The sequence below is a fragment of the Pinus tabuliformis genome, chromosome 6, assembly GCF_031772625.1.
Source record: "Pinus tabuliformis cultivar Carrire ecotype Pingquan chromosome 6, CPIR1, whole genome shotgun sequence".
In the NCBI taxonomy this organism is placed as follows: domain Eukaryota; kingdom Viridiplantae; phylum Streptophyta; class Pinopsida; order Pinales; family Pinaceae; genus Pinus; species Pinus tabuliformis.
Genome location: NC_142292.1, coordinates 2,087,336,763 through 2,087,362,596, shown reverse-complemented (window position 1 = coordinate 2,087,362,596; position 25,834 = coordinate 2,087,336,763). Strand labels below are relative to the sequence as shown.

At 37.5% G+C, this 25,834-nt stretch overlaps 1 protein-coding gene across 6 annotated transcripts; it reads right to left on the bottom strand.

The window, feature by feature from the left end:
* Nucleotides 1-1,453: 1,453 nt before the first annotated feature.
* LOC149267584 (65-kDa microtubule-associated protein 1-like) lies at nucleotides 1,454-25,152 on the bottom strand. 6 transcript variants are annotated; one of them, XM_089433516.1, is made up of 13 exons: nucleotides 25,001-25,152; nucleotides 24,639-24,765; nucleotides 23,154-23,357; nucleotides 4,441-4,701; nucleotides 4,139-4,354; nucleotides 3,877-4,032; nucleotides 3,615-3,774; nucleotides 3,372-3,523; nucleotides 3,161-3,248; nucleotides 2,995-3,068; nucleotides 2,791-2,865; nucleotides 2,326-2,691; nucleotides 1,454-2,108 (listed from the first exon to the last, which is right to left on the bottom strand). In XM_089433516.1, exons 2-12 carry the CDS (start codon nucleotides 24,708-24,710, stop codon nucleotides 2,356-2,358), a joined length of 1,794 nt encoding a protein of 597 aa, XP_089289642.1. In that variant the 5' UTR covers nucleotides 24,711-24,765; nucleotides 25,001-25,152; the 3' UTR covers nucleotides 1,454-2,108; nucleotides 2,326-2,355. The 6 variants fall into 6 exon arrangements, 5 of the variants coding, with proteins under 5 accessions (XP_089289642.1, XP_089289653.1, XP_089289646.1 ...); XR_016261147.1 differs by lacking the exon at nucleotides 25,001-25,152 and having other exon boundaries at nucleotides 2,296-2,691; nucleotides 24,639-24,946; XM_089433527.1 differs by lacking the exon at nucleotides 25,001-25,152 and having other exon boundaries at nucleotides 1,454-2,119; nucleotides 2,314-2,691; nucleotides 24,639-24,946.
* Between the last annotated feature and the right edge of the window lie 682 nt (nucleotides 25,153-25,834).

Sequence of the window (25,834 nt, the reverse complement as noted above, 5' to 3'; positions counted from 1 at the left end):
TTTTCACAAGGTGATGTGTACTATAAATTATTAATCACTTGATATTCAGAAAAATTGGACTGTAGAATAATTTCATTCATTGAAGTAACTTAATTTGCCAGCATAAATTCCTTGTTCTACAATTATAATGATTGCTTTTTTTTAACCAAGTATCAGTTCAGTATTCCATCACTTTGTGTTACTCCTATTTATCATCTATTAGTAACATAAAGTTGCCATGTAAAGTAACAATAAATAAAATATAAGAGTAGATAGTTTCGACGCTATAACAGTCAAATTGGTGAAGTAATATTCACCTAATTTGCAAAATAGGTAATCATTGGGCATGTTCTACAAACAATTCATAAGCATATGGAGATTAATATACCACCATAAACTACTTTTACTACTGCGCTTCATGAAATATACATATAGTGCATCACCTTAATACCATTTTTGCCGAGCACGAAACGCATTTTTCATGGCTAAAATGTTTCCAATCACCAAGTTTTGAATTTTTCGAAAGAGAGTTGCAGCACAGCTAAAATTTGTTCGAAAACTTAGTAGCAAAACTTCACAAAATAAATTACTCCTGTTTCCAGTCATAAATTATCCCACAGCATCTGATACTCTTGGACCCTTGCTGTTGCCGTTCCCAAAATCTTAATTCACGTTTCCCATTCCAATTTCCAATACTTCGGCGATTTTATCATACAAACATTCAAATATAATGCCGTATTTATGTTGTTAGCAACAAATATGCAATAGAATCATCATCTAGCCTGCTGTCAGATAGATTGACTTTCCATATTCGTAACATTACCTATTACCAATACTTTGGTAGACTTTATACATACAAACATTCAGATATAATGCCGTATTTATGTTGTCAGCTGACAACAGAATCATCAACTAACCTGATGTCAGATAGATTGACTTTCCATATTCCTTTAACATGCAGAGTTACCTTATAGCTTGTACAAAGTAACAGAACCGTTAGACAAGGAATTTGCTATTGTCCAAAAATATCATTATCACAAGTTTGTAATACTTTAAGAAAAGAAAGCTACTTGCGTCTTTCACTGCCCACATTTTAATGAATTTCCACATTGTCATCACCATCAGGCTTCAGCACACGTTAATTTCAACAATTTCAAAACTACTTAATTGTGTATGTTAAGTTGATCAGCTTATTTAACAGAATGACAAGAACGCTGGGGGAGCCGTTCCACCCCGTGTCCCCAGTGTCTCTAACAGACACAAAAAAACATTTATATGCGCTGGGGGTGCAGTTGAAAGAGAACTTTGAACTCCCGCCGTGTCCCCAATACTTCTAACACGTACATAAAAAAACATTTATATGCGCTGAACAACGGTTATACGTGTATACAAAATATCTGACTGGACATTCAAGAAAATCCTAGACAAATAAAACCATTATAGCTTGCACTTCACCTTTCATCATGGATAACCATGAAAGCAAAAGAAATACACTACTTTTCTTCATATTATAAAGAGAGAATCCACCAACTTCAGAAAACTATGCAACATAGAATAAAGTCAGTCCGATGTTAAACTATATACGACCAAATACTATCACAGTACTATAAATGTACGTATCTCTCATATGCCTATCCTACCAGAAAAGACTTTTAGTAGAGCCAATCCAATATTAACCAACTTAAAGAGTGAGGCTCCAGCAAAAAGGCTCACACCTGACTTTCAGATCCCCAACCAAACAAGAGAATTGTTAAACTATCCAACAACCATACTAGGTCCTTCCCCCAACAAGGGCTGCTGACTCAAGTCTTTTCGTTCCAAATTACATCAATTCACAGGTGTTTCAAGTTTATAATAAGTTAAACAACCTTAGGTCTCACAAGCAATGACCTTAACTGTACAAATGGCAATCTGATAACCAGTTCAATGAAAGTAAGTGACCGTTCAGGCCATTAAACATATCTCTTTAAAAAGTGGAGCGTGTCAACTCGTAGGCCCTAATATGAATTCACCAGCTCTAAATATTGGTACAAATTACATTGTACAAGTGTACTAAAAGTACAGACCGGTCCCACAAAATCCATCTTTGATCCTTCTCTGAATGATTACTTCCAGTTCAGCTCACCCATCTGAAAACAAACTAAAGATTGCAAATCAAACTTGACTCAATATTTGAAGGTTGTGCATATTTTTTATTAAAATGCAAAACACCAGAGTTTACAGAAAATAGGACAAGTTTCTTATGAAGCTCAGTCAAGAAAAGAAATCCAGGAAGAAAAAGTGTTTACATTCAAGTTATATTTACAAGTCACTAACCACAAAACAAAGGCTGACCTTGGGGCATACCATATTTGTCTCAAATTTCAGTCATACAGCCTAGGGAGAACCCAACTCAGACCCAGCTACAGATGGAAGCGAGACTGTATCGTCTTTACATATTGCAACATAATTCAATGGTGCTGCAGGCCGCCTTCTGCCATCCTTGCCAATTCCATTATGTCGTGGAGTGATCCCATTTACCCGAGGAGTAAGATCAAAATTTCCTGAAATCATGGCACCTCCCATTGAAAGGCGACGGTTTGTGGGGGTTGTGCTTCCATTCGCTCGCAAACCCTGTACTCTCTTAATGCTGTGATTTTTATTTGGACTGGGTTTGGATCCAAACAAGGCTTCCTGCTCTGTTAGAAATTGCTCTTGTAGCCGCTTCTGATCCTGTCAACAAGCAAGTTAAAATTTTAATATGCAAAATCACGTTTTAGCAGTTCTTGTCAAGTAAAAATTCAGAATGTGAAGACACCCAGGAATATGTACCCGGAACCGTTTCTTTTGCTCCTCTCTTTCTTGTCTCGCGAAGGTATACTCCTCTAGCATTGCCAGCAGCCGTATCTGCATTTTTGAGATAATAATAACCACTATAAGAACATAGATATTTAAATTTAAAAACAAAAAACAAAAAACGGAAAAACATATAGACAACGGAAAAGATATTTAGTTAAGAGAACAGGTCTGACTCACGCCATCATATACAAATGGCATGTCTTTTTCTTCTTCCCAAGCACGTGTTTTAGCCTTCAAATTCTCAACAAGAGCTGGCATAAAATGCACCAGCAAAATGTCAATCGTTAAAAGAACTGGAATAATAAGCATTACCACATTGGACGAGTTCAGATCTCTAACAAACCAGGAATTTTGTTCACAGTTACTCGAGCCCGCTCCGCACGTTTGAGATTTATGTGAGCACCCTTGCTAGCACTGTATCTATTCTCATCCTGTTTACAGTCATTAATTGTCTATAATCAGTTTAATTATTTTTGTAATTAGCAAACCCCACAAACGATACATTGCTTGAAAAGTATCAGTCTGCTAAACTCCTTAACAAATTCACTGTTTACCCTGTTGTAGTCTTCAAGCCAGCTTTCCTCTTCACAAGCCGCAAGCCACTTTTCTATTCTATCCATTATTTCTTTCCTGCTTGCAACATCTTCCTTCGCTTTCAATATTTGTGATTCAATATTAGCTAGAAGCTCAGAAGGGTCCACCATACCTACAATTCCAATAATTAATTAGACAGGCTTAAATAAACTTAATCCACAAAGAACTAATACTTTTTAACCAAAGCAGGGAAAGGCCACTACCAGCATCAATCAGGGCATTGGATTTCTCCGGTGCTGTGCTAGCGTCTGGTTCCATATGTGCTCGTCTGCATATTTCCTCCAACTCTATCCTCTTCTTCAACACCAATTCTTTCATTTTGCTTGCCTTCAACAGATTCAATCTCTCAACTTCTATCTCTGCCTGGTGCCATCAAAATAAAGCTTAATGTAGTCAAATTCTATTTAATTGGTGTTTTTCTTTTTTCAAATAAAATTCAAACAATAGCATGCAAAGACAGCAAACCTCCTCAATGATATCAAGTGCAAGAGCACCTGCGCTTGTAACTTCATTATCTAATGCTCCAAGATTGCATACAACATTTCTATATCGTTCTCTTTCTTCCATTGAAGCATCCATTAGGTTCCAAAGTTCAACCAAAGATGTTCCAAGATCTTGCAACTGAAAGCAAAAGCAAATAGCAAAACATTAAAAAATATAAGCTATAAAAAGAAATTCAGCAAGAGTAAATATAGTGGCATTCACTCAAAAGGCAGTGATAATCCACCTTTTGAATTCGAAGTTTCTTTTCATCTTTCAATGTCTGAATAGTCTGTGATAATCCCTCCAATGTCTTGTTACTAATATTTTTTGTCTGTCCAGGTGCTGACTCAGGCAAGCTTGGATGTACTTCACTAACAGTCTTCCAGAAGTCCATACCAAGTACCGCACAAAGTCCATGCACCTCATTTACATATTCCAATACCTTGTGAAGGCGGTCACTCTGCACACAGATATAAAGCATAAAACCATCTTGTATAGGTAACAGACAATAAAGCGTATGATGGTATGGTATATATTTGCATATACCTTCTCTTTCTGAAGTGCTTGAAGATATGCATGATATTCATCTAATTTTCTAAGTGACAAGTCATCTTCTTCCCCATTGATTGAGTTCAGCACAACATCACTTCGTTGAGAATACCCTGAAATTTCTCCAGATATTTTTTGAATTTGTCCTTTCACTTCTGTAAACTGCTTAATGCGCTCCTCCTTCCTTAATCGCAACTCTTCTAATTGCGGGGTGATGATTGCAAGCTGCTCTTTCAAGGTTCCTGATCGTTTCTCTGGCTGCAAATTAGCAAGCAGAATATTAAAACAATGTGATAGCGGAAACACGCTAGAAGGCACAAGGATTTGAACAATTATGTTAGACGATTTGAACAAGTATGATAGACAATTTGGATTCCACCTCATAATTCAACTATGTTGATTGAACACCACAAAGGTACACCTCATTATACTCAAGCGAATAAGCATTAAAGATAACAGGAAGTTAGAACATTTTAAACCGAAAATAAAACATGCGTCTAGCAAAACAGAATTTGCCCAAACAATGATTAGATCAGTGCTGGAGATAATGACAAATAGAAACAAAGACCCGGCAACAGATGCAGAAGGAAAAAAGATGGTTAGAACTATTTAATTGGAAGGTAGATTATAGCACATTCACAGGCATAAATATAAAATATGGACATCAGATCTATAGAAATATTTGCCGAAAGTAACTTAAAAAGTTAAAACAAACTCTTCAGAAATTTGTCCCGACCAAATTTATATATGACCCTGAGGATGATGGGAATGCAAGACAGCAACCCACTAGGAGCTCCTTTCATGTCTACCAGAGCTTCAGCCCCTGCCCCGTTTTCACTGTTAGATGTATTTCATCCTTCAATGTCATGTCAACTTGTAGAATTTGATATTAAAGCTTTTTGACCCTCCAATAATGAAGTATGATGGAGCAAGCTGCAAGACCAGGCAAAGGAGAGATGAATAGTTTGAGTATGCTTTATTGATTATTGAGACAATATTAGATATAGATGCAATGGCCTGATGTTTTTATTTCTTTCATACACACAAGTACACATGCATGCGCAGACATATCACAAGTATATCTAGGCTAATTACTGTGCCCAGTTTCTTTTTCAAGCATGATATGTCAAAGGCTAGCTTTCCTTTGTTTGAGAGGTACAGGGGATGGGCAACTGCACCTACTTTCCTACTTTGCCAAGGTCCATAGAAACTTAGGACTAGTTTTTTGTTTCATACCATTCTAGTGCTAGTTGCTTGTAAAGTTTGAAACACTGAAATAAACCTCCTTCACTGAAACATCTTTCTCAGTGGTGTTTGTGCTTCTATTTCATTCATCTTCTTGCATTATCTAAGTGTTGCTTCAGGCTTTGCTTTGCATTTTCTCTTTCTTAAACTGTTCTATATGCTGACGAAGAATACTTTTTGGAACGCTGTCTAATCTTGATGGGATGTCTGACGTTTTAGGTGAACACTTCACCTATCATTATGGACAGAAAAGATTTTCAGAGTTTCAAGGCATAGGCAACCGGCCCTGCTTTCCTTCAAATTTTAACGATGTCGATGAAAATTTAGGACTCATTTCTCCTCACTTTAGTGCTAGTTGCTTGTAAAGCTGCAGCCACACAACTAAATCCTCTTCATTAAATCCCCTTTAGGATCAGTGTTGTCTGCTTGTAACATCACTCCACTTCTTTCCTTACCCAAGTGCTCCTTTCATTCATCTTCTTTCTTTATCAAGGTGCTTATTCAGGGTTTGTTTTGCAATTTCTCTTTCTTAAACTGTTCTATATGCTCTTCAATTGTGATCCAGGTGGGATGTTGGTGGCCACCCACCTATCCCATCTGGACCTCCAAAACTGTCCCTTTCAGTTTTTCAGTTTCCTTAATTATAGTGCAGTTTACTATTTTTAGCAATTTTTTGGGTCCTAAACTTCCGGAGCCGTTTTGAGGCCAGCGATTTTTCTGTCTAAAAATCGTCTTTTCCGTCGTAGTCCTCGGAGAGATCTTTCCAACGGGCTATCATGCGCGTCAAACGGAGATAATACGACCAATTCGCGACCCCGGGAAGTTGATGTACCAACTTACCCAAAAAACGGGGCCCACAATTTGGTGTTTCATCTTCTAGGGTTAGGTTTTGGAATGTGAAGGGTTTTCCATTGTTTCTCAACAATAAATAGGCCTTCAAGCCTCATTGTAACACAGTTCAGAACAGTTCAAAGGCATGTAGCCACACATCTCTTCTCAGAGATAAGCTACCATCGCCCTAGCTGGTTTATTTCCATTTCTGGTTGTAAGCATATTTCAGTATTTTCCATTAATGAAATGAAGTATTATTTCCGCTGCATCTTTGTGTATATGGTTATCTCTGTAATTTGTTGCGTTCCTGTTTAAATCCGGATCAGTGGTATCAGAGCGGTCTGCTTTTTCTCTGTTTTTTCTTTGCATGTCCCCAACGAGGTCGGGATATAAGGAGTTAGGGTTTGAACTGGTCGAACCTTTGCAAGACCAGCCTCGCAAATCTCGACGACCTCTAGTCCATGGCATTGCGGTGCCTAAACTTTTCGTAGATCATGTGTTTTGAGATTTTCCATGTACCTCTATAGATGTATGTAAGAATGAATACTTCCCTAGTTAAGAGGGAGTGTTGAAGTATGTAGCTAGGTTTGGTCTTCATAATTTTACTTGAGTCATAATGAAATATATTTATCAATAGAAAGCCAAAAGAAATTTTTTTATTAATTAAATTGACTTGTTAAAGCATGGGTTTCATGCTTGGGTCAATTGTCATAGGTCAAGCCTCCATTGTAGGCTTTAGGATTTTTATTTAAGTCAAAGTCTAATTTATTTTGTCAAAAGAACTCCTCCATCAAGTCACCTTGCAAGGTCAGCCTTCAAACTCATCCTCCAAAAGTAGGCTTCACAAACAAGTTCATGTCGACTTATTTTACTATGGGAAACCACTATATATAGGTGTGTAAACTTCGCTAGAATTACAGAGACATAACTTCCAGAAATTTCAGAGACAGAAGTACGGAACACTCAGAGAAGAATTTGGTGTATTACAGGGAGGGAATACGGTAAAGTTGAAGAGAAGAATGATTTGAAGTTTCAAGGAGTTTAAGTATCAATGCAAACCAAATTGTTTTAGGGCTACCACCTCCACAGACCGAAGTTAACGCTGCCACCACAAGACCGAGACTTGAGTTGTCACCACAGGACCGAGAAATGAATGTATTGCAGTGTTTGCCATCATTGTTAAACCGAAACTTGGGCTATTTCCACAAGACCGAGGACTGAAACTATATTGCAAGAGAGTTTGTGCTAACCGAAGTTTATCACAGGATCGAAGCTCATTTGGGATATCACGGAACCGAAGTATTAAAGCCTACTTGAAACTGTCACAGGACTAAAGCATAATTAAGATGCCACAGAACTGAAGCATGATGTGTCAAGGTTGACTTGATGGATGGAAGTAGTCTTTAGTCTAGAAGGTCTTGGTCATCTCAGTCTTTGTTTTGAATCTATTGAAGGAAGAATTACTTGACTGGGTTTTCCCCTGTGTTAAGGTTTTTCCCTGGCTACATGCCTACATCTCGTGCCCTTTTCTATTTGTTGTTTGACATTAGTCTTGATGATAAGAATAAGATAGATTGAAAGAAGAAAACTAATAATGAAACATCACAAGATAATGTTATAATAAGAGAAATCAATTAAGTTGCCACCCTTTTGGATTTCTCAACAGGTTGGTCCTGCCCATTGTCTTTGGTTCTGGGTGATAGCTATGGCTCCCTATGATGATGATGATGATGATGATGATGATTTCGAGTGGTAGCAGAGTCTCCCCGATGGTGATAGCGGCAAGGTGGTAGTTGGAGCTCCCCTGCAACATTTATTCTTCTTTAGATTCAAGAATGTTCAGCATTAGATGAGCAGAGACCAGCAAAGATGGTACATGATGACGGGATGACATGATGATCGATGGATAGATATGGCTGGAGTCGGCTTCTGAGAGAAAATTGACCCAGCAAGGAGGTGATGCGATGCCTTAGAGGCTGACGCAGGCCCACGCAATGACTGCGCAAGGGCAGGGCAGAAGTAGCCAGGGACTCGTTGGTTCAGTTGTTGGATCAGTCGGGACTTGCAGTGTAGAGTGAGGTAATCTCACTAATTTCTTCTGCCAAGTGATATTCTCTATACTGGATTGCCAACAAGGCATCCAGAGGTTGTATTTAGAAATAACTTATGCTTAATAATAAAAATCCTCAGATCTATTGCACCGGTATTCTCGCATTAGGGTTTTCCGAGGACATTTGTCCAAAAACAACTGTCATTTGTGTTGTATCTTTCTATTGTTCAGTTTTTTGTTTCAGCATATTATTTTAATTAAGTGAAGGTTGCAGTAGATTTACTTCGATATTTACCGTAGAACACAGTAAATAACTTGTATGGATTAACAAGTAGGAGAGGTAACATCAGTTTGTTGCAGTAGGGATTTTGGTTTAGGAATTTTCACATATCTTTCATTGTGCATTTGTCTAATTGTTCTATCTACTATTGCTCTACTATCATTGGATAATTGAAGACAAATAATTGTTAAATTGGATGCTATTGGATATTGTTGGAGTGATAGATGCAACATAGAACAAATTAATGAAAAATTAATAGCCTCTGCAGGGGAGAGAGGTCGGAGCAGGATAAGCAACAAGAGGAGGACATGACACCACCTACCACGGTTACCAATAGAGGATGTAGTCTACCTCCCCCTACTTCTACAGGACATCAAAGTCCAATGCCAACACAAGGGCCTTCTTCATCTAGAAGAAAATCCATTACATTTTCCGACAAAAGGGCCGAAGGAAATCATTAGTTCGAAGTTAGAACTTACTTAGTGTAAGACTCATGATATGAGATACATTTATTTTGGCATTATGACTAATGTGTTGTCCTTGATGGCAACCTACTTGATAAAGATGTCCACATGATGGTTATGCAGATGCTACAGGTGAGATAGACAAGGGAGTAACAGTGCAGAGACAGAGAAATGATAAAGGTGAAGTTTGGAAAGTATACGCAAGTCCTGTGAATAAAGATTGCACACATATGTGGGTATGGTGAAGAAAAGTCGTGTACAGTTTTTGCACCATGTTATTGTCAATACTAGGGGTCTTTACCACGGAATTGGCCCATAGTAATGAGCGCGACAATGGGTATTTGATCCCGTCAAAGAATACCATCAGCATTACTAAGGGATTGTCCTAAGGTATTGGCTAAGGCCTAAGCTATATAAGGAGATGGAGATCAAAGTGTTGGTCGTGCAAATTTTGTGTTTTCTATGAATAATTTGATCTGAAACACGTGTGCACCAAGGAGAAAGGAAAAGACACGGATCTTAAAAAATCTGAAGTATGGTAGCATAAGTACTTGTTTAATTTGTTTGTTGAAAATATCTAACTGTGATAAATTTGTGGTGTTAATGATACTCTGACATGAATGTGAGACAGTAAGAGTTGCAGAGTATATCTTGTGGTTGCAGCGAAAGCATGACTCAGTGATTTCAGATCTATACGTTGGTTTGCCTCTGCAAGATTGTGTACATACGTGGATCTCCTTCTGACTAGTCGCGTATATATTCCACAGTATGGACAGAATTGTATGTTGGTGTCAAGTATGAAAAACGCGTACATATGCGGAAGTGCCTTGTAAGAGTCGTGTACACCAACTAGGCTTTTGCAGTATGAATTGATGATAATGGTTGATCTGTTTTGTTGTGTTTGTTGCTATTTATCGATGAAGTCTCTCTTACAATAATCTGTGTTTGACAGTACTGATTGGGCTGAATTGATTATGAATTAGAAGTTGACTAAGTGATGATGCTACTATGTGATAATCTGTATTTGGTTCAGTGATTTATGTTGGCTTCAGTATCTATTTGGGTGATTGATTCAGTGGCACAGTGATTCAGATTTAGTTATCAATATTTTGATATTTGTGTGTGTGTATTCTTTAGGAAAAGCGTATACATACGCAAGTATGATCAATAACAGTGATATATACAATCTGATGCATGTTTGATCATAGTTTGCAATGGCAACAGTTGGTTTCTGTGATGGGTGACAGTGTTGGTATATTGATGAGTGGCTATGCATTGGTATGATTTATTCTGAATTGATCAAGTTGCATTGGTTACATTAGAAGATTTGATGATCCAGTATTTGAGTAGTTGATTTCAGAATTGTTGAGAGTGGATCCAGTTTGAAACATTCTAAAAAGTGATCCACAAAGAGCTGAGGATAGCAGTCTTCACAAAGGGGGTTGTAGCTCCCTTCCAGTAGGAGCTGGAAAATGAGAGAAGGTTGTAGCATTTTGCAGGTAGGAGCCTACGTACTGGTTAAAGTATGCATCAGTACAAGATTGTAAGAAGATTATTTTTAATAAAAGAAGAAGACAGAGATGACAGCAGTGGTGGTTTTCTCCCACATTGGGTTTCCACCTAAAAATCTTGGTGTTCATATGGTTGTGTGTGTTTATGTTCTATCTGCTTCTTAATTGCTCATACTTACTATTTAATTGATGAATAATGGAATAATAATGCACTAATTAATGTTGTACAGATGATCAGATAAGTTATCTAGATATACACGGGTTTCTGTAGTAACAGTCGCATACATACGCTAGTTTCCTTTACAATAGTCGTGTATAATAATCAGAATAAGAAATTGAAATTGAAAGTGTGTAAAACACCGATTCACCATCCCCCACACCCCACCCCCACTCTCAATATTTTTCCTAACATTTATTATTTTTTTTTGTTGATATTGAGGCTGAGTCAGGACTCAAGATTCAGGACATAATTTACTATTATGTGTGATGTAGCACTAGACAATTACACATCTTATACATTAGTTTTCTTTTCATATTTATGTGTCAATGCATTTATTTTATGTTGTGAATGCTTTAGATACTAAAAAATTGGGAAAAAATGAATATTTTTAAATTTTGCTGATGTTTCGCTGATTTTTACAACAACAAAAAAATTCTTTTGCCAGACCCTCGCTGATTTTATCCTGATGTCGACATTCACAACATTGATTCTGCCTAACATGGTGGATGCTAACCCCAAATCGATCAACCTCTTCAAAGTTCAAAGTATAAATGCTGCCAGAGATGACTCTGAATTCCTAATGCTGCATAATTATTTTGCAAGGCATCATTTGGAAATTCTTGCTCTGCAAAAGCCAACGGGAGTCCAGAAACACTAGGATGGAACCATTGTCACCTTGCTTACATCCCCTCACATCAAATTTAATACTTGCTAACATTTCAAAGGGGTATCCCTAAATGGTTTCTTTAATAACTGCAATTCAATAATTATCAGTAACACCTAGAATTGAAATAAAAAAACTTCCTAACCTTGTATAAAACCTGTGATAAAATATGGAAAACAGCAAAGCTGGAAACTCCCTAAAAAATTCCCTAGGTGCACACTGAACAATGCAGAAAATTAACACTAAATAAGAACATCAATTAACACACTAATAAGAGGACGGAACAGAATTTACAGCAAGCTGTTTTGACCGTTTTAAGGCTACCTATGCTAAATTAAATGTTGTTTTTGAGTATTATTTTATGTTTAATATGTTTTTAAACTTTTCCAATGCACAGAAATCAAGAAAAACATAATGTTTCTCTCTATTTCTGTGATAAAAACAAAGTTATAGCAAGTAAAGTTTTTTGTAAGTTATAGCAAGTAAAATTTGTTGTGATTTAACAGAACATTGAATCGATATGACCTATGTTGCCTAAGCTATATGCCTAGAATTACTAAGATTCACAAACTGTTAGAAAAGAAGTAAATTTGCTTTTATGTGAATAGTTAGATAACTAGAACAAATAGACTAACACCTTACAGAGCCTAGAAAAAGAAGAAAGCGACTAGGGTGGAAGAAAGATCCAATTCCTACTACTTTAATTCTATCAAAAATGAAATTCACAGCAAGAGTCTACGAAAACTGTAGAAACTCTTACACACAATGAAGAAGAGATGGTCGCCAAAGAATTGCTTAATTGGCTTTATTACCAAGCATTGTGATAAGACCAAAGCCCTTAACAAGTCCATACAAGAAAAAACTCACAAAAGCTTGATTCTATCAAAACACAACAAGGCCCTAATATTTCGAATCTAAAACTCGCAATGCACACCATACTAGGTATCGAAAAAGCTAGTCACCATTGCTAAAAATAACACCACCATGAAATCAAATAAAACTCAAGCCACAAGCAAAACTCCCAACTAGGCACTCAAATATGTAATCATCATGTCAATCCAACCATCTTTAGAAACCTCTAAAAGTAGCAACTTCTCATATTTGCTTGAAATTTTAACTCCTTGCACATCCCCCCAAAGGGTATCCAAATTTATGATTAGATCTGGAAGAATAACCTTGCAAATAAGCCAGCCTGATCATCCCATTCAAAGCATTCATCCTTGCATAACTGCTCTAAATACTGCACTCAAACAAGAAGTATGTGGCACCCACTACCACAAATTCACCTGCCCACCTTTACCTATGAATGGATAATATATTCAATAACTTGTCCAATAATTTATCCATAAGTAACAAAAACATGCCACCATGTGCCAAGTCTTAAAAGCACTCAACACGCCAACGATGTTGTGTTGATGGATCAACCAAGAAATCCATCTCATAATAAACCCATGAAATCGAATTTTTAAGAAATTCAATCTTAGTGCTAACAAGTAATATCCCGAAACTCCTAGGCAAGGAGGCATTTTAGTATAATGGCTTCATCTACAAACTCCTTGACTTCAATTATTGATCTGAACTTGAAGAACTTCATTTGTATTAGTATGCTTTCATTACAAGCCTCGTCACCTATGTGATGAACTTTTTCAAGTGGTGTTGAGACGACTTGTAGTATTCCACTTCATTCTTCAAGTCTTCCACACATCGTTCGTCTTTCTCATCTCTTTTGTCATTTTGGATATAATTAAATCCAACGTAATTGAGGTTGTGTCCATCCCTATTGTAAAAGTTGCAATCACATCCATTTTGTCAATGCTCGAAATGACCAAAATTGTTGTTTCTACCAAGACTACATTGATTCAAGATCTTCTTCCTCTTGTCATCAGTGAGGTTTTGAAGGCTACGAATGGATCTTATTTGAACATATTTAGCATGCCTTTTATGCAATTTTGGGGCCAAAAGTCAGCAATCAATGTGGGAAAAGGTCCTTTTATTAAACCCATATCTATATGCACATTCAAACTCATGCATCCATATTCAGATTGCTCATGTGAATACATGTATGGTCACATCTCCTTGATTTAATTACCCCTGTGTTAAAATTGGCAACTAGGGCCAAACTCCATGTGGGTAATCTTACTTATGTGAGCAGATATTTTTCTTGGATCCCTCTCATCGAGAGGTGTAGGATTGATCTAAAGATCATCCGATTCCGATAAGTATTCATGAAGTTATGAGTTTATTTTTGTTATAAGACAATTTGTCAAGGTCAGCCAACGACCAAATAACCCCCACATGTGCTCAACGTTTTAGTATAAAAGGAGATGACTTGAGAGTCATTTTACAAACACTTCTCTCTTGATTTCTCTCCACTCGCTTTGGGTTTTAGTGGAAGAGAAATCTAGGAGAGGAAGCCCTAGACATTGGAGGAAAGGAGGTTGCCCTAGCTGCAGCAAGGAAGACAGGTCAGCGAGGGTTTGAAGGATGTTGGAGGTCAACGACAAGTGACCGAGTGTTGGAAGGAGGGTTTAGCTACGCTACTAGGAGAAACCTTCTATAGGCTGTCTAAGGAAAACCTATACGTTGTCTAGAGAAGATCTCCACAAGCCCTAGTTGCAGTCCAACAAGTGCCACAAGCTATGCCCTAGACGCAGTCAAGGAGGAGGCCAAATATAAGCCCTAACCGCAAACAGAAAGGGTCAAGGAACAGTGTGGAAGAGGGTTGCTACAAGAGGTCGAGTTTGGTGAGTCTTAAGGCTGAAACTAGGGCCGAAAGGATAGGCTGCTAGGCTGAGTAGAAGAGGAGTAAAACGTTCGTTGTTTGGGCACATTTGGAGGAAGCTGTATGCTACAGCAAGGCTATGTGGTAGGTCGCAGGCCATACCACCACGGCAAAGAAATAGCGTGGGCTGTTTGCTGTCATATGCCCTAAGGCAGCAACCTAGTAAGGGAGGAGTTCACCTTCAGCAAGCCGCAGTCTTCCAAGGTTTGTTTGGGGCAGCTTGGAAAAGATTAAGGCCACAGGTATGTGCCCTAACCAGTGTGTCACTAATAGTCAACAGCAAACAAGGTTGGACAAGCATGGATGATGTTGCCTATGTATGAGGGATGTTAGATTTGTCTTGATGGCCTATGATGAAGTTTGTCCCATCTTCCATCCTACATAGCAAATAGAGATCCTAAACTATGAACCAATACAGTCCATGATAAGATGTGAAAGCAAGGTGACCCATGAAGTTTGAATGCATACTAATAGACATAGTGATAGTGCAGCAAGATGCATGGGCAGCATGATAGCAGCAATGGTACTTGGTGTAGCAAGTACATGGTGCTGCAAACACATTGGGACAACAGCATGGTACAACCATGCTACAATGGGACAGCAACGAGGACGGTGCTGCAAACACAATGGGACAGCATGGCAAGCATGGTGTAGTAAGCACATTAGGACAACAGTATGGTAAGCAAAGTGCAGCAAGCACATGGTGGAAAGCATGGTGCAACAAGCACATTTGGACAGCAATGGTACATGATGCAGTACAGTAATGGGTACAGTCATGATTGGTAAAGCATGATGAGATGCAGCATAGTAATGATGGGTGCAGCATGGTGCAACACAGTGAGGTGCAGCATGATGATGAGGAGCAGCACAATGATAGGTGCCGCATGGTGATGGAGTCACCTGGGAGAATCAGTTGAAGCAGCATGTCTTCAACTGAGTTCAACTACCTCATGTATCATCTACTTAGAGATGATCTATGCTCTTATTTAGATAAGTCAAAGTGTTGACTTCTGTTGTAAATGTACTATCTCTCTCTCTCTCTCTGCTGAACTATTGAAGAACATATAAGAAGAATTGATCAAGGGTTTCCCCACATTGGGGTTTGTCCCTGGCTAGCGCCACATCTTGTGTCCTCTTGTCTTGGCTTGTCTTCTGCGATCTATGTTTATGTTCTATCTGCAATTTACTTTAATGCTGATGTGATTGCTAATCTAGAAAAGATATTGAGCTAACTGTGAAAATTGAAATAAATTTCTCTAAGCATAGAACATACCTAAAATTAACACCCTGTGATACAATCACATCTTTTCAATTTTACAAACAGAAAAACAAAACAAATATTCAAAAGTTTCTTATATATATAAGAAAAAGGAGGAATATATATGTATAAGAGAAACTTGATTAAATGCCAAGAAGCTAAAGATTTTTATAAAGCATTATTATTATAAGATTTAAGTTAAAAGGGATACTTTTAAATTCTAAAGTAATTATAAATAACCCTAACCTCAACTCAAAAGTAATAAAGGGGAAAATTTGAAAATGAAGGAAGAAAGATTCTCTTATAAAGGTTGCTCAGTTAATGTTGCAAGATAAAATGAATCTAGGATATGGAGTCAAGAGCAACCAATTCTTAAGAAACCAACCCAAAAGGCGTGAAAAACTGTGGTTAGGAATCCAAGAGGTGACTAAGGAAACTCAAGAAGTCAACGAAATCTAGCGGCAACATGGAGGTGATCTCGATGGAAGAGGAGAGAATAATTTAAAAATAATTGGGGGAATATAAGACACCTAAGTTCCGCTACTAAGGGTTAAATAAAAGACATGGCACGAGGATAATCAAGGGGAGCTAGCAAATCCATGAGTGGCAAGTTAAGTAGATTTTTAATTGTAGGAATCAAGATATAGTTTGATCATCTCATGTAGTGGAGGAGATTTAAGTTTAGGAATAATGTTGTGGAAGAGATTTAACTTTAGGAATAACTGGAAGAGAGATTATATCCATTCGTGAGCAATTTGAGGAGTTTTTACTTTAGGAATGATAGGAAAAGTGATTATATCCATTAATAAGCAATTTGGAATCGGTGACTAATAATCTTATGAATTAAATTTTAAAAATGGGATAAGAATAGAAAGAAGTAACTCCATGCTTTAGTCACTTGGAGTTCTTATAATGTAAAAGACAAGATACCTTTACAAATTTATCTCCTTTATTATAATATGAAATAAAATGAATATATTGTAACCTATCACTAAATTGACCTAACCATAACTAAAATACTAATAATGAATAAAAATTAAGTTCTTCATAAATAATTATAACATTTAATTAATCATTTTTAAAAGTATCCCCGGCGAGAGAGCCAATAACTTGAGAAACAATGCATAGTGGGGGGCGTACATTGCCCTTACAATCATACAAATGATCCTTGAAATGGTTGGTGTGGCATCACCCGCCCATGCAAGAGTGTGGGAGCCTACTGCTCACAGTGGGTGGCAATTACAACTTTTAATTCTAGTTGTTTCTATGGTTAATGCATTGAAGTTTTGTAAGGTTTGTTTTTTGTATTTCTGGTTCTGGAACCTCATGCTCTGCTCCACTTGAATTGGTAGTCAGCTTGGTGCGCCGAAATGGGGAAGGGGTGCCCTGGGGATTGATGTTCCAGGAAAATGTGGTAGCAGTGTCGTCGATCTCTCCATCACTAGTTTTTTGGAGGGTTCCCGTGGGTGTGCCACCTTGAGGATTCTCTCTTGCACTGGCGCAGCAGGTTGGGTTGCTTCAGTGTGTGGTGAACGGTAATTGTATTGTCATGTTTCCTCTGGTCATTAAATGGTTTCTATTGAGGGTTATTCATGTTAAGTTTAAGTTTGGGTGGCTCGCTAGCGATGCTTGGGTCTTTTGTTTACTTAAGTTTGCCTTTTTAGAATTCTGCGACAATGATCGGATTTTTGCTCTTAGTTGTTGTGGCTCCCCTTCTCATGTGGTTTAATTGAGGTGGAAGAGGTCCCCAAAAGCCTATTCTTGTGTTCTAGCTTGTGGGTTGGTGTTTTGGTTTGTGCATTGTCGAGGGTTACTGGATTTGTTGCATTTCTAAATGATCATTTCTCTCGGCTCCCTATTTAGTGCCTGTCCATGGTGACCCCTCAAGCCTAGAGTGTCGAGGGTGGACTATGCGCTGGCATTGGGTGGTTGTGGCTTGTTGAGTATGGTTCTCTATATCCTTCTCTTGTGACCTCTGGGTGGTGCGGTGGTTTAAGGCTTGCTCCTATGTTGTAGTTTCTATTGGCTCCTCAAACTTGGTGTGTTGTTGTGGGTGGGTACATTAGAGCTAGGAGTTTGTAGCTGTGTGGCACAATGTCCCCATGACATCCTCTATTGGCCCCAGGGTGGTCCAATAGTCTAGCACAAGGTTTTATGTGGTGTCAATGGTGTCTTCTACCTTAGCAATGTCCTCCCGTGACAATATGCCTCCTCGGCGTGGAGGTCGTCGTGACTCAAGCGGGTGAAGTGTTTTTGCTCGTTAGAGCTCCATGAGACGAAAAGGACCCTCCATCCCATCCGCCTCTCAGCTAGCATCAAGTGCTCTAGGTGTTGCTCACTCGCAAGATTCTTTAGATATGTTGGTTAAGTCCCCGGTTACCAATTTGGATCAATTAAATCAAGCTTGTCAGGAGGATCGCGTGGAATTCATGAAGATCCTTGGTCATATCCAACATAACCAATGGCAGTTGCATGATCGTATGGTGAGTCTGTGGCGTGGTCAACGTCACATTGTGGAAAAAATAGAGAGACTGGAAGCAAGGTTGACCCATGTGAAAGGTCATGTTCACTATGATTACAAGCCAACCCCATCTCCAGGAGCAAGTCCAAACAACCTTGCTCTAGTTAATTCTACTAATTAAGGATGATCGTGGGAGTTTTTCTGAATATACATGTATTTTGGCACATTAGCCTGTAAATCTTTGGATGTCTTTTGTGTTTTGTAAGTTGTCTAAGTATATGGGTCTATATTTGCTAGCCAACAAATCTGATCGGAATGAGGCTGACAGAATTTTGGAGATGTACATTGTAAAATTTAACTTCTTGGGTTAATAGAAGACCTCGATTTACAAAAAAAACGCAGTTATAACATTAGATTATAAGCGTTATAATATTAGATTGTTGAAAAGTATTCAAAAATAATGGTGAAGACCATAAAGATAAAAGAAAATCCAATGTTTTAACAATAGCTTCCACGAACTAATAAAAGTCAAGAATCTGGGCAGTAATTTGGGAGAAACAAAAATCCAACACATCAGATGAGAAGTCAATACGACAACTTTCTAGCCAATGTAACAATGGATCTTCAAGAACTAACGTGTGGACGAGGTATCTCAAAGGGAATCAACATCCAAAAGAATAAAAAGTATATATTTTTTAATCAACATCAATAATGATAATTCAAGTTGTATAATGAGGAAATTAATTGCAAATAATGCAATTATTAATTCCCCATACTTAAAGAATAAGGAAATCATTGCATAATTATGGAAGTAGTGGGGAATGCAAATTTGGACCACCAACAAACCCATCGACACATGATCATTGTAGCTCAAGGTAGATCCATGCATTTAAGGCAGGTAATGGTTTGAGAATCCTCTTGATTGATTTTTTCGTGTAGAAGAAAAGGAAAGAAAAAGTAGAATGCAGTATTTGAAGATAAAGGAAATCAAAAGCTTGGACCACCCATTCCTAAAGTGCATGATAACAAGAGTGTGTAAACATGCTTCTCACAAATGGGAGTAGACTCTTGGAGGATGAAGCTTTGGGTGAAGAAAGCATATGTATTATACACAAAAGGAAATAAATGGGTGGGAAGAAGGGAATGGAGAGCCAAGCTTGTGAAAAGGAGACGCAACTTCAGCACCATGAGTTTTTTTGGAAAAGTAGGGGGGTTTAGATACTTGCCTCCCCCTCCCCCCGTCCTCCCCACCCAAAACCAAAAATCTAGACAATACCTAGAATGGAGAAGAATTGGCATTGAAAGCCAAAATATGGAGAGAAAAAAAAGAATGCCCATGAATGAAGAGATCAACTAAAGGATAGATAATCTAAGAACAACACAAAAATGAAGACTATTTACATCTTAATACCACAAGTGAGTAGATAAGTGTAACATACTCTAATATCTAAGGCTCTCAATATACAAAAACATGCTAAATTTTCAAGAGGTGACAATGATGGTGAAATCACTATTTTATTACCATATGCAATTCAAAGCCTTGAGGTATAAAAAGAAGCCCTAAAAGGAGTAAAGGAGACCTCAGGCAACTTTGGGCGATGTTTTCGAACATTGGCAAGGATAATCTACATAGAGATTATATTATCAAAACATGTGAAGACTCAAACAACTACAAAGCGTATTCAATCTTTTGATAAAACTAGGATCTCAAAAAGGAGCAAAGAAGATCTAGCAATAATAATAAAAAGCAATACCAACATGGACAACCACTCCAACATCAACCTAGGACAAAACACATTAATTTGTCTTTATACTGAATTTGTTCATAGTTTGATTAGTAAGTGTTTCATTCTAGTATGAGACATCAATCAATTATTGCCAAATACCTAGGGGAAGTGGAATAGCCATCAATTGAATATTGTATCTAGTGAAGTGTTTAGAATTTTTACACCAATAAGTGTGTCTATTTTGGAATATGGCTTCCAAAATTTTAATTTAATTATTATCATTAATTAATAGGTGGAAAGCATGGATTTAACCTTATGGATTATTAATGGAATATTTTTAGTAGTTGTCGAGGATAGAGGGTTGAGATTTACTTCAAAGGTAGTTATGCCCTTTTTATTTTCAATTTAATTAGTTAGAAAATTTAGTTAAAATAAAATATTTTTACTATGAAATGAGTTATAGTTTTTGGGGCATGTGGTATTGATAAACCATGGTATTGGCCTATGGTATTGTAATGAAGCCTATTTTCAGGTTAAGAATCTCCATGATAAAAGTGGGGGTGAATCTCCATGATATTTTACATATTAATTCTTTTTATAATTAATAATAATAATAATAATGTATTATAAAGTTATAATTCAATTAATTATTATGATGTTTTTTAATTTTGGCAATGTGAGATGTATCATGAGGTAAGTGTGTTGATGTCTTTCATAGATTGAAGACTATCGAAGTTTACTAGTGAATTAATTTATATGGTTGTGCTCGTAAGTAGAAGTTGTTGGGCTCAAGTTTTTTAGTAGACTCTCTTCCAACTCTTTTGGACGGTCTTCATGAGTTTTATCTCCTCAACCTTGGATGTTAGGGGAGACAAATATATAAAGACAAGTTACCCACAGAGCAATGTTTCCTTTTGCCCGTGCAACAAACCCAATGGGGGGTGAGGACTCTTCCCCTTCCCTTGTGGTCATTTGTTGGACATTAATAAAATTATCTATCTTATTTTATCTTATCTATCCCGTAATTTTCTAACATAATGACTTTGGGTTTAGGGCTGCCATCTATGTTGCATGAAACATCTAGGAACCCGGCATTTCGTGCCGTACCAATACCCAAAACGCCAAAACTCAACAGAAACACAGGTGTCATACCGTCATCTACGAAAGTTAATATAAACTTGGTTTTCCTTCTAAATTGTCATTTATGGATGTTATTCCTTTTTTTCTTGCAACATAATTGAAACATTTCGGTGTTTCATGCAACATAGACTGCCATAATTTTTATATAAAAATTCCCTCTTGCTAATGAAGAGAAGGATAACAACAATAACAACAATAATAAAATAGCTAAAAATTAGTTCATATAGGAATGAAGACAACCATCATCATTTGACTTCATTAAATTTCAGGACTCATTAGTCAAAAAAAACTTCTTTTTTTTTTATTTTCACAATTGAATTTGGAGAGATACAAGTTGAAAGGCCAAGACAAATCAAAACATACGAAGTGCAAAAGTACAGAAGAACCTTCAAAAGAAAATGATCAAGTATTAATTTCATTGGTAATTTAAAAAGAGGAAAGAATAAGCAAGAGTAAAGAGGCAATTTAGCTGCATCTACTAGAGTTCTTAGAAGAAAGTAGAATTTTCATTGATATGGAAGAAGGCAATGTTGAATTCACAAACAGCTTTATTATTAGAAAATCATCACCAACAAACATAACACCTCTAAGCAAAAGAATCACGTAAATCAGATGCAGATACTATCCTAAAGCAATACTCACACAACATTAGCTACTCAATGGCATACCCAAAATCAAGAATCAAGCAAAAGTATGAGTATCGTTTCATTGATATTAGCCTTAACCTAAGTTAAGGCCATAGTCCCCTAAACACAACAATAAGCACGCATGTATTGACCACATTTTGTAGGAGCATACCTGACAGCTACTTGTATCTACAATCTATGATTGTGAGAACGAAGTTCATAAAAATTGAACCACACTATTACAAGAACAGTAGTGTGCCACATTGAAACAACAATTCCATATGGAAATTAAGGGGAAGATGACATCATCAATGCAGGCCACTTTAAAAAATCATTATTCTAATCAAACTGGGACTTACAGCATTTTGTTAATGGCAACATAAAACACCATCTCCAACAATGTTTCAAGACTGAAGCATTTCATGAGAGGATAAAATGTAATGTGCATATATAAGGCATCAGTAGGATAGTTACAAATGGATAGATAATAATAACAATAGCAGTCATTACTAGAAAAACTGGATAATTGATGAAGGGACATGATGACAACATAAATATACCTCAGCCTAATGTAACAATCCATATATCAATCAACATATTATTTAGCCTTTATACATCTTCACTCTTGTTAGTATTAGCAGTTTTCCCTCTAAGAACGGAGATTCACCATCTCTGACAGGCAATGCACATTGATTTCTTTAGTGAACTGTTTTGTTAATCAGACATCTTGATAGCAAGACCACTCCTTTTCTATTTCATTATGGATTTATAATTATAGTCTATGAAAGAGGAACACTAGGCACAAACATACAATTGGGAGAACTAGCAAACACAAATGGACACTACTGCTGATACATAACAACATTGAAGCACTCGAAACAAAATTTGAAAAAACAAATGTCATAGTTTTCTTTAGTTCTTCCCGAAGAACCCTTTATCTGCACTACACAAAGTGAGTTTCCAATGAAGCCTATCAAAAACAATGCATATTAAGACAATCACATAAGTTGCTTGAGACCTAAGTTGACAAGTCTTGAAAAAGGTCATAATAAATCGTTTCAACCAGGGCTAGAGTTGAGAGCCAATTTCAAATTCAGTTGCATGTCTTCCAGTTCATAATTGCAAAACTGGAGTCGTTTATTAAATATCGTTATGTTTTGCACATATGATTGCCCAAGAGGTTACACTCTGAGTTATCTATTATTTTCTGCATATTTATGCAACATGATGTATTAGGGATATAACAGCATAGGTTTCATTTATCGTATTAAGCAGCCTACATGAACTTTTAAGTTAAAAATCTATTAGTGCATGGATACCGCATCTAAAAGTGCCACCATGACTGTTAATAGACATCCCATGGAAAATTGACAAACACCAAAGCAAGCAGTAGAAAAAAAAATTAGTTATGGTCTATCCTATAAAGGCGTCATTGTGTGGACGTATTCTACCTGAGAGTGAAGATTCCTGTCTCCTATGGAAGCTATGAGAAAGGCAAGCTCTGCTTCCTTGTCCGCAAGTGACTGATGAAGCCGTGCCCTTGCATGGCTAGCCTGGTCTACCTTCCTACAGTAAACCTCCAAACACTCTTTCTCCAGTTCTAAAAGCATCTTGTCTCTCTCGACATCAGTTTCTCCGATCTCATCCCAAATATGCTGCATAACCACAAAAAATGCTTTAAAGTGATCAGAAGTCTTATTGCCAACAGGACTAAGTGAAATTCAAACTAGCATTCCCATCGTGAACACTGCGGTGACAAAGTAGAATGATATGGAAATTTTACAGATCGCAACTAGAATAAGATGCCTATAAAGCCCTCGGAGCCGTTGAAAATGCAACTGAAACCAAACCTAACAACAAAAAAACTCCAGGTTCTTGGACTGCTCGAAAAAGGTCCAATCAGCATAAGGAACACAATGTTTAATGATTTTTTACCTAGATTGAAATCTTGCAGGCAGAATGGTGACGTGTCAGCCTCTGAGCTACAAGGATAATGAATAATGTAGCTTGGTGGTTGAGCTGAAGAAATGTTAATTGCACTGAGAGAAGCTGGGTACTCTACTGCATGGGGAATTGGGTAATCAACAATTTGTGTGCAAACTGTCCATAGAATCTAGAGGAGATTTTACAGTCATATAAACCATTCCAAGATGCCAAACACGGTGCACTGAATATAAACACTACACAGAGACATCAGAAGCGGGGCATCCCCGGTCTCCTAATGGTAAACACCCTACTTGGAACAGCTTGGTGGTTAAGCCACAAGCATAATGTAGCTAGGCGGTGAGCGCACAGGGTTTGTCTACTCTTGTAGCCTTAACTAAGAGTTAAAATAAAATAAAAAAGCATATTGACAACACTGCGATGCTGTCAAGTTTGCGTGATCAAGGAAACATAAATTCCAACAAACACCAGCTCGTGAAAAATAACCAGCTAAAGAAGAAAGATTATGAGATAGAGTCCAGTCCGGGTCTGACATGAGTTCAAATCTTATGGGTTTAGTGATGAAGATGATCATGGTGTGTCATTTTTCAGTTCCCCGAAAACACAAATAAGAAGTTCTGCCCAGGGGCGAGGTCCTGGGTGATTTTGACAGAGGAGTACCCGATGTGCTTGTGATAGTGATCAGTGATTCTCCGTTGAGGGCCTCCGGCATTTGAGGCAATTTTAATACGTCTTGCGCTTCAGGAAGCACTAACCCAAAAATAAAAATACTTAAACATACGCCACTCTAGACATACAGCGTCCCAGAACGTAACTATGCAGGGTATGAGCAAAATTCAAGATACCCATTGTCTTAAATCCAGAAAAAAGTCCAATGCAAGGCCATGTGAGAAGCCTTCAAGCCAATGCTGGTCCATGTAATAGACTACTGCTGTAACATTTAAAAAACACAAGGCAAAACAAAATGACAAGCAATTGAAGGCAATGCAAACCTGAAGTTCTCGAAGCAACGAGCTGCAAGTGGTGTCCATGCGGACAGACAGCTCACCGGCCGAGGGTACCATGCGAGACACACTGCTGGCTAGCTTTCAAATTTTTCGACACGAATTCACTGCTGCACTGAGTTTAGCAGAGGGAATAGAACCTCAGACCACTGGAAAAAGCAGAGCAAGAAAATGCAGAAATAAAATATTACGGAAAAAGCTTTGCACAGGGACGAGATAAAGTGACGGGAGGACTCAGGTCAAGTCATATGACAGATAAACATTTTACTGTGAAGTTTAAACCCTCAGTGTAAACATGAGATAAAACCCCAAAAAACCACTAAAATGTGACCGCTGGGTTTTAACCTTACGGGATTGATGTATTTGCATGCTTCCAGACAAACAAACCACCCACATTCTTTTATTCGCCTGCCATTAATGCACGGTGTTTGAAACTGCGACCTCCCAACCCCCGAGTCCCCACGCACACGCTACTGTTTCTTACTGTTGCTCTGTGCAGAAAATTTGAATTGAAATGAAATGATGGCAAATGAAATGGAATTACAACTTCATTGTGTTTTTTAAATTCATGTCACGGATGGCGTGCATGGATTGACGGTGGGCCCCACTGTGCACGGGCAACGGCCCTTCGCCTGTCGCTATCACCTCCATTATTAGTGTAATTTAATTTGTGTTAGTTAGACATTGGGCATTGGGTTTGGATCTCTTCCTATCTTTTGTGGAACCTTTGCCACCAAACACATTCAAAATTATTTGTACTATATCATCGGATTTGGTTCTCTTCCTATTTTCCATGGTCCGAACCCGAACCTTTGTCTTTGCCACCAAACAAATTCAAATTATTCAGGGATATCCTAATATTATTAGGAGGGGATATTATAAATAATAAATAATATTATATTAGCAAAGTAGTAGGTGCATGAGTTATTTTAAATTTCAAAGAACAAGTAGAAATTAATTTCTCTTGGAGTTTGATAAAGGTTTCTGATAATCAATATGCTTCTCAATATGAAACATATGGGCTCTTTCAAGGGTGTTTTCTTGCTCACGAAAGCAATATCGAAAGGAACCAACCCTAAGGACTCTCTCCTTAATTTAATTTTTTATTATATAAGGATTTTTCTATCTTGATTCTCTAATTATCAATGTTTCCATGTTTTAAGGCATAATAATTTCAAGGCAAA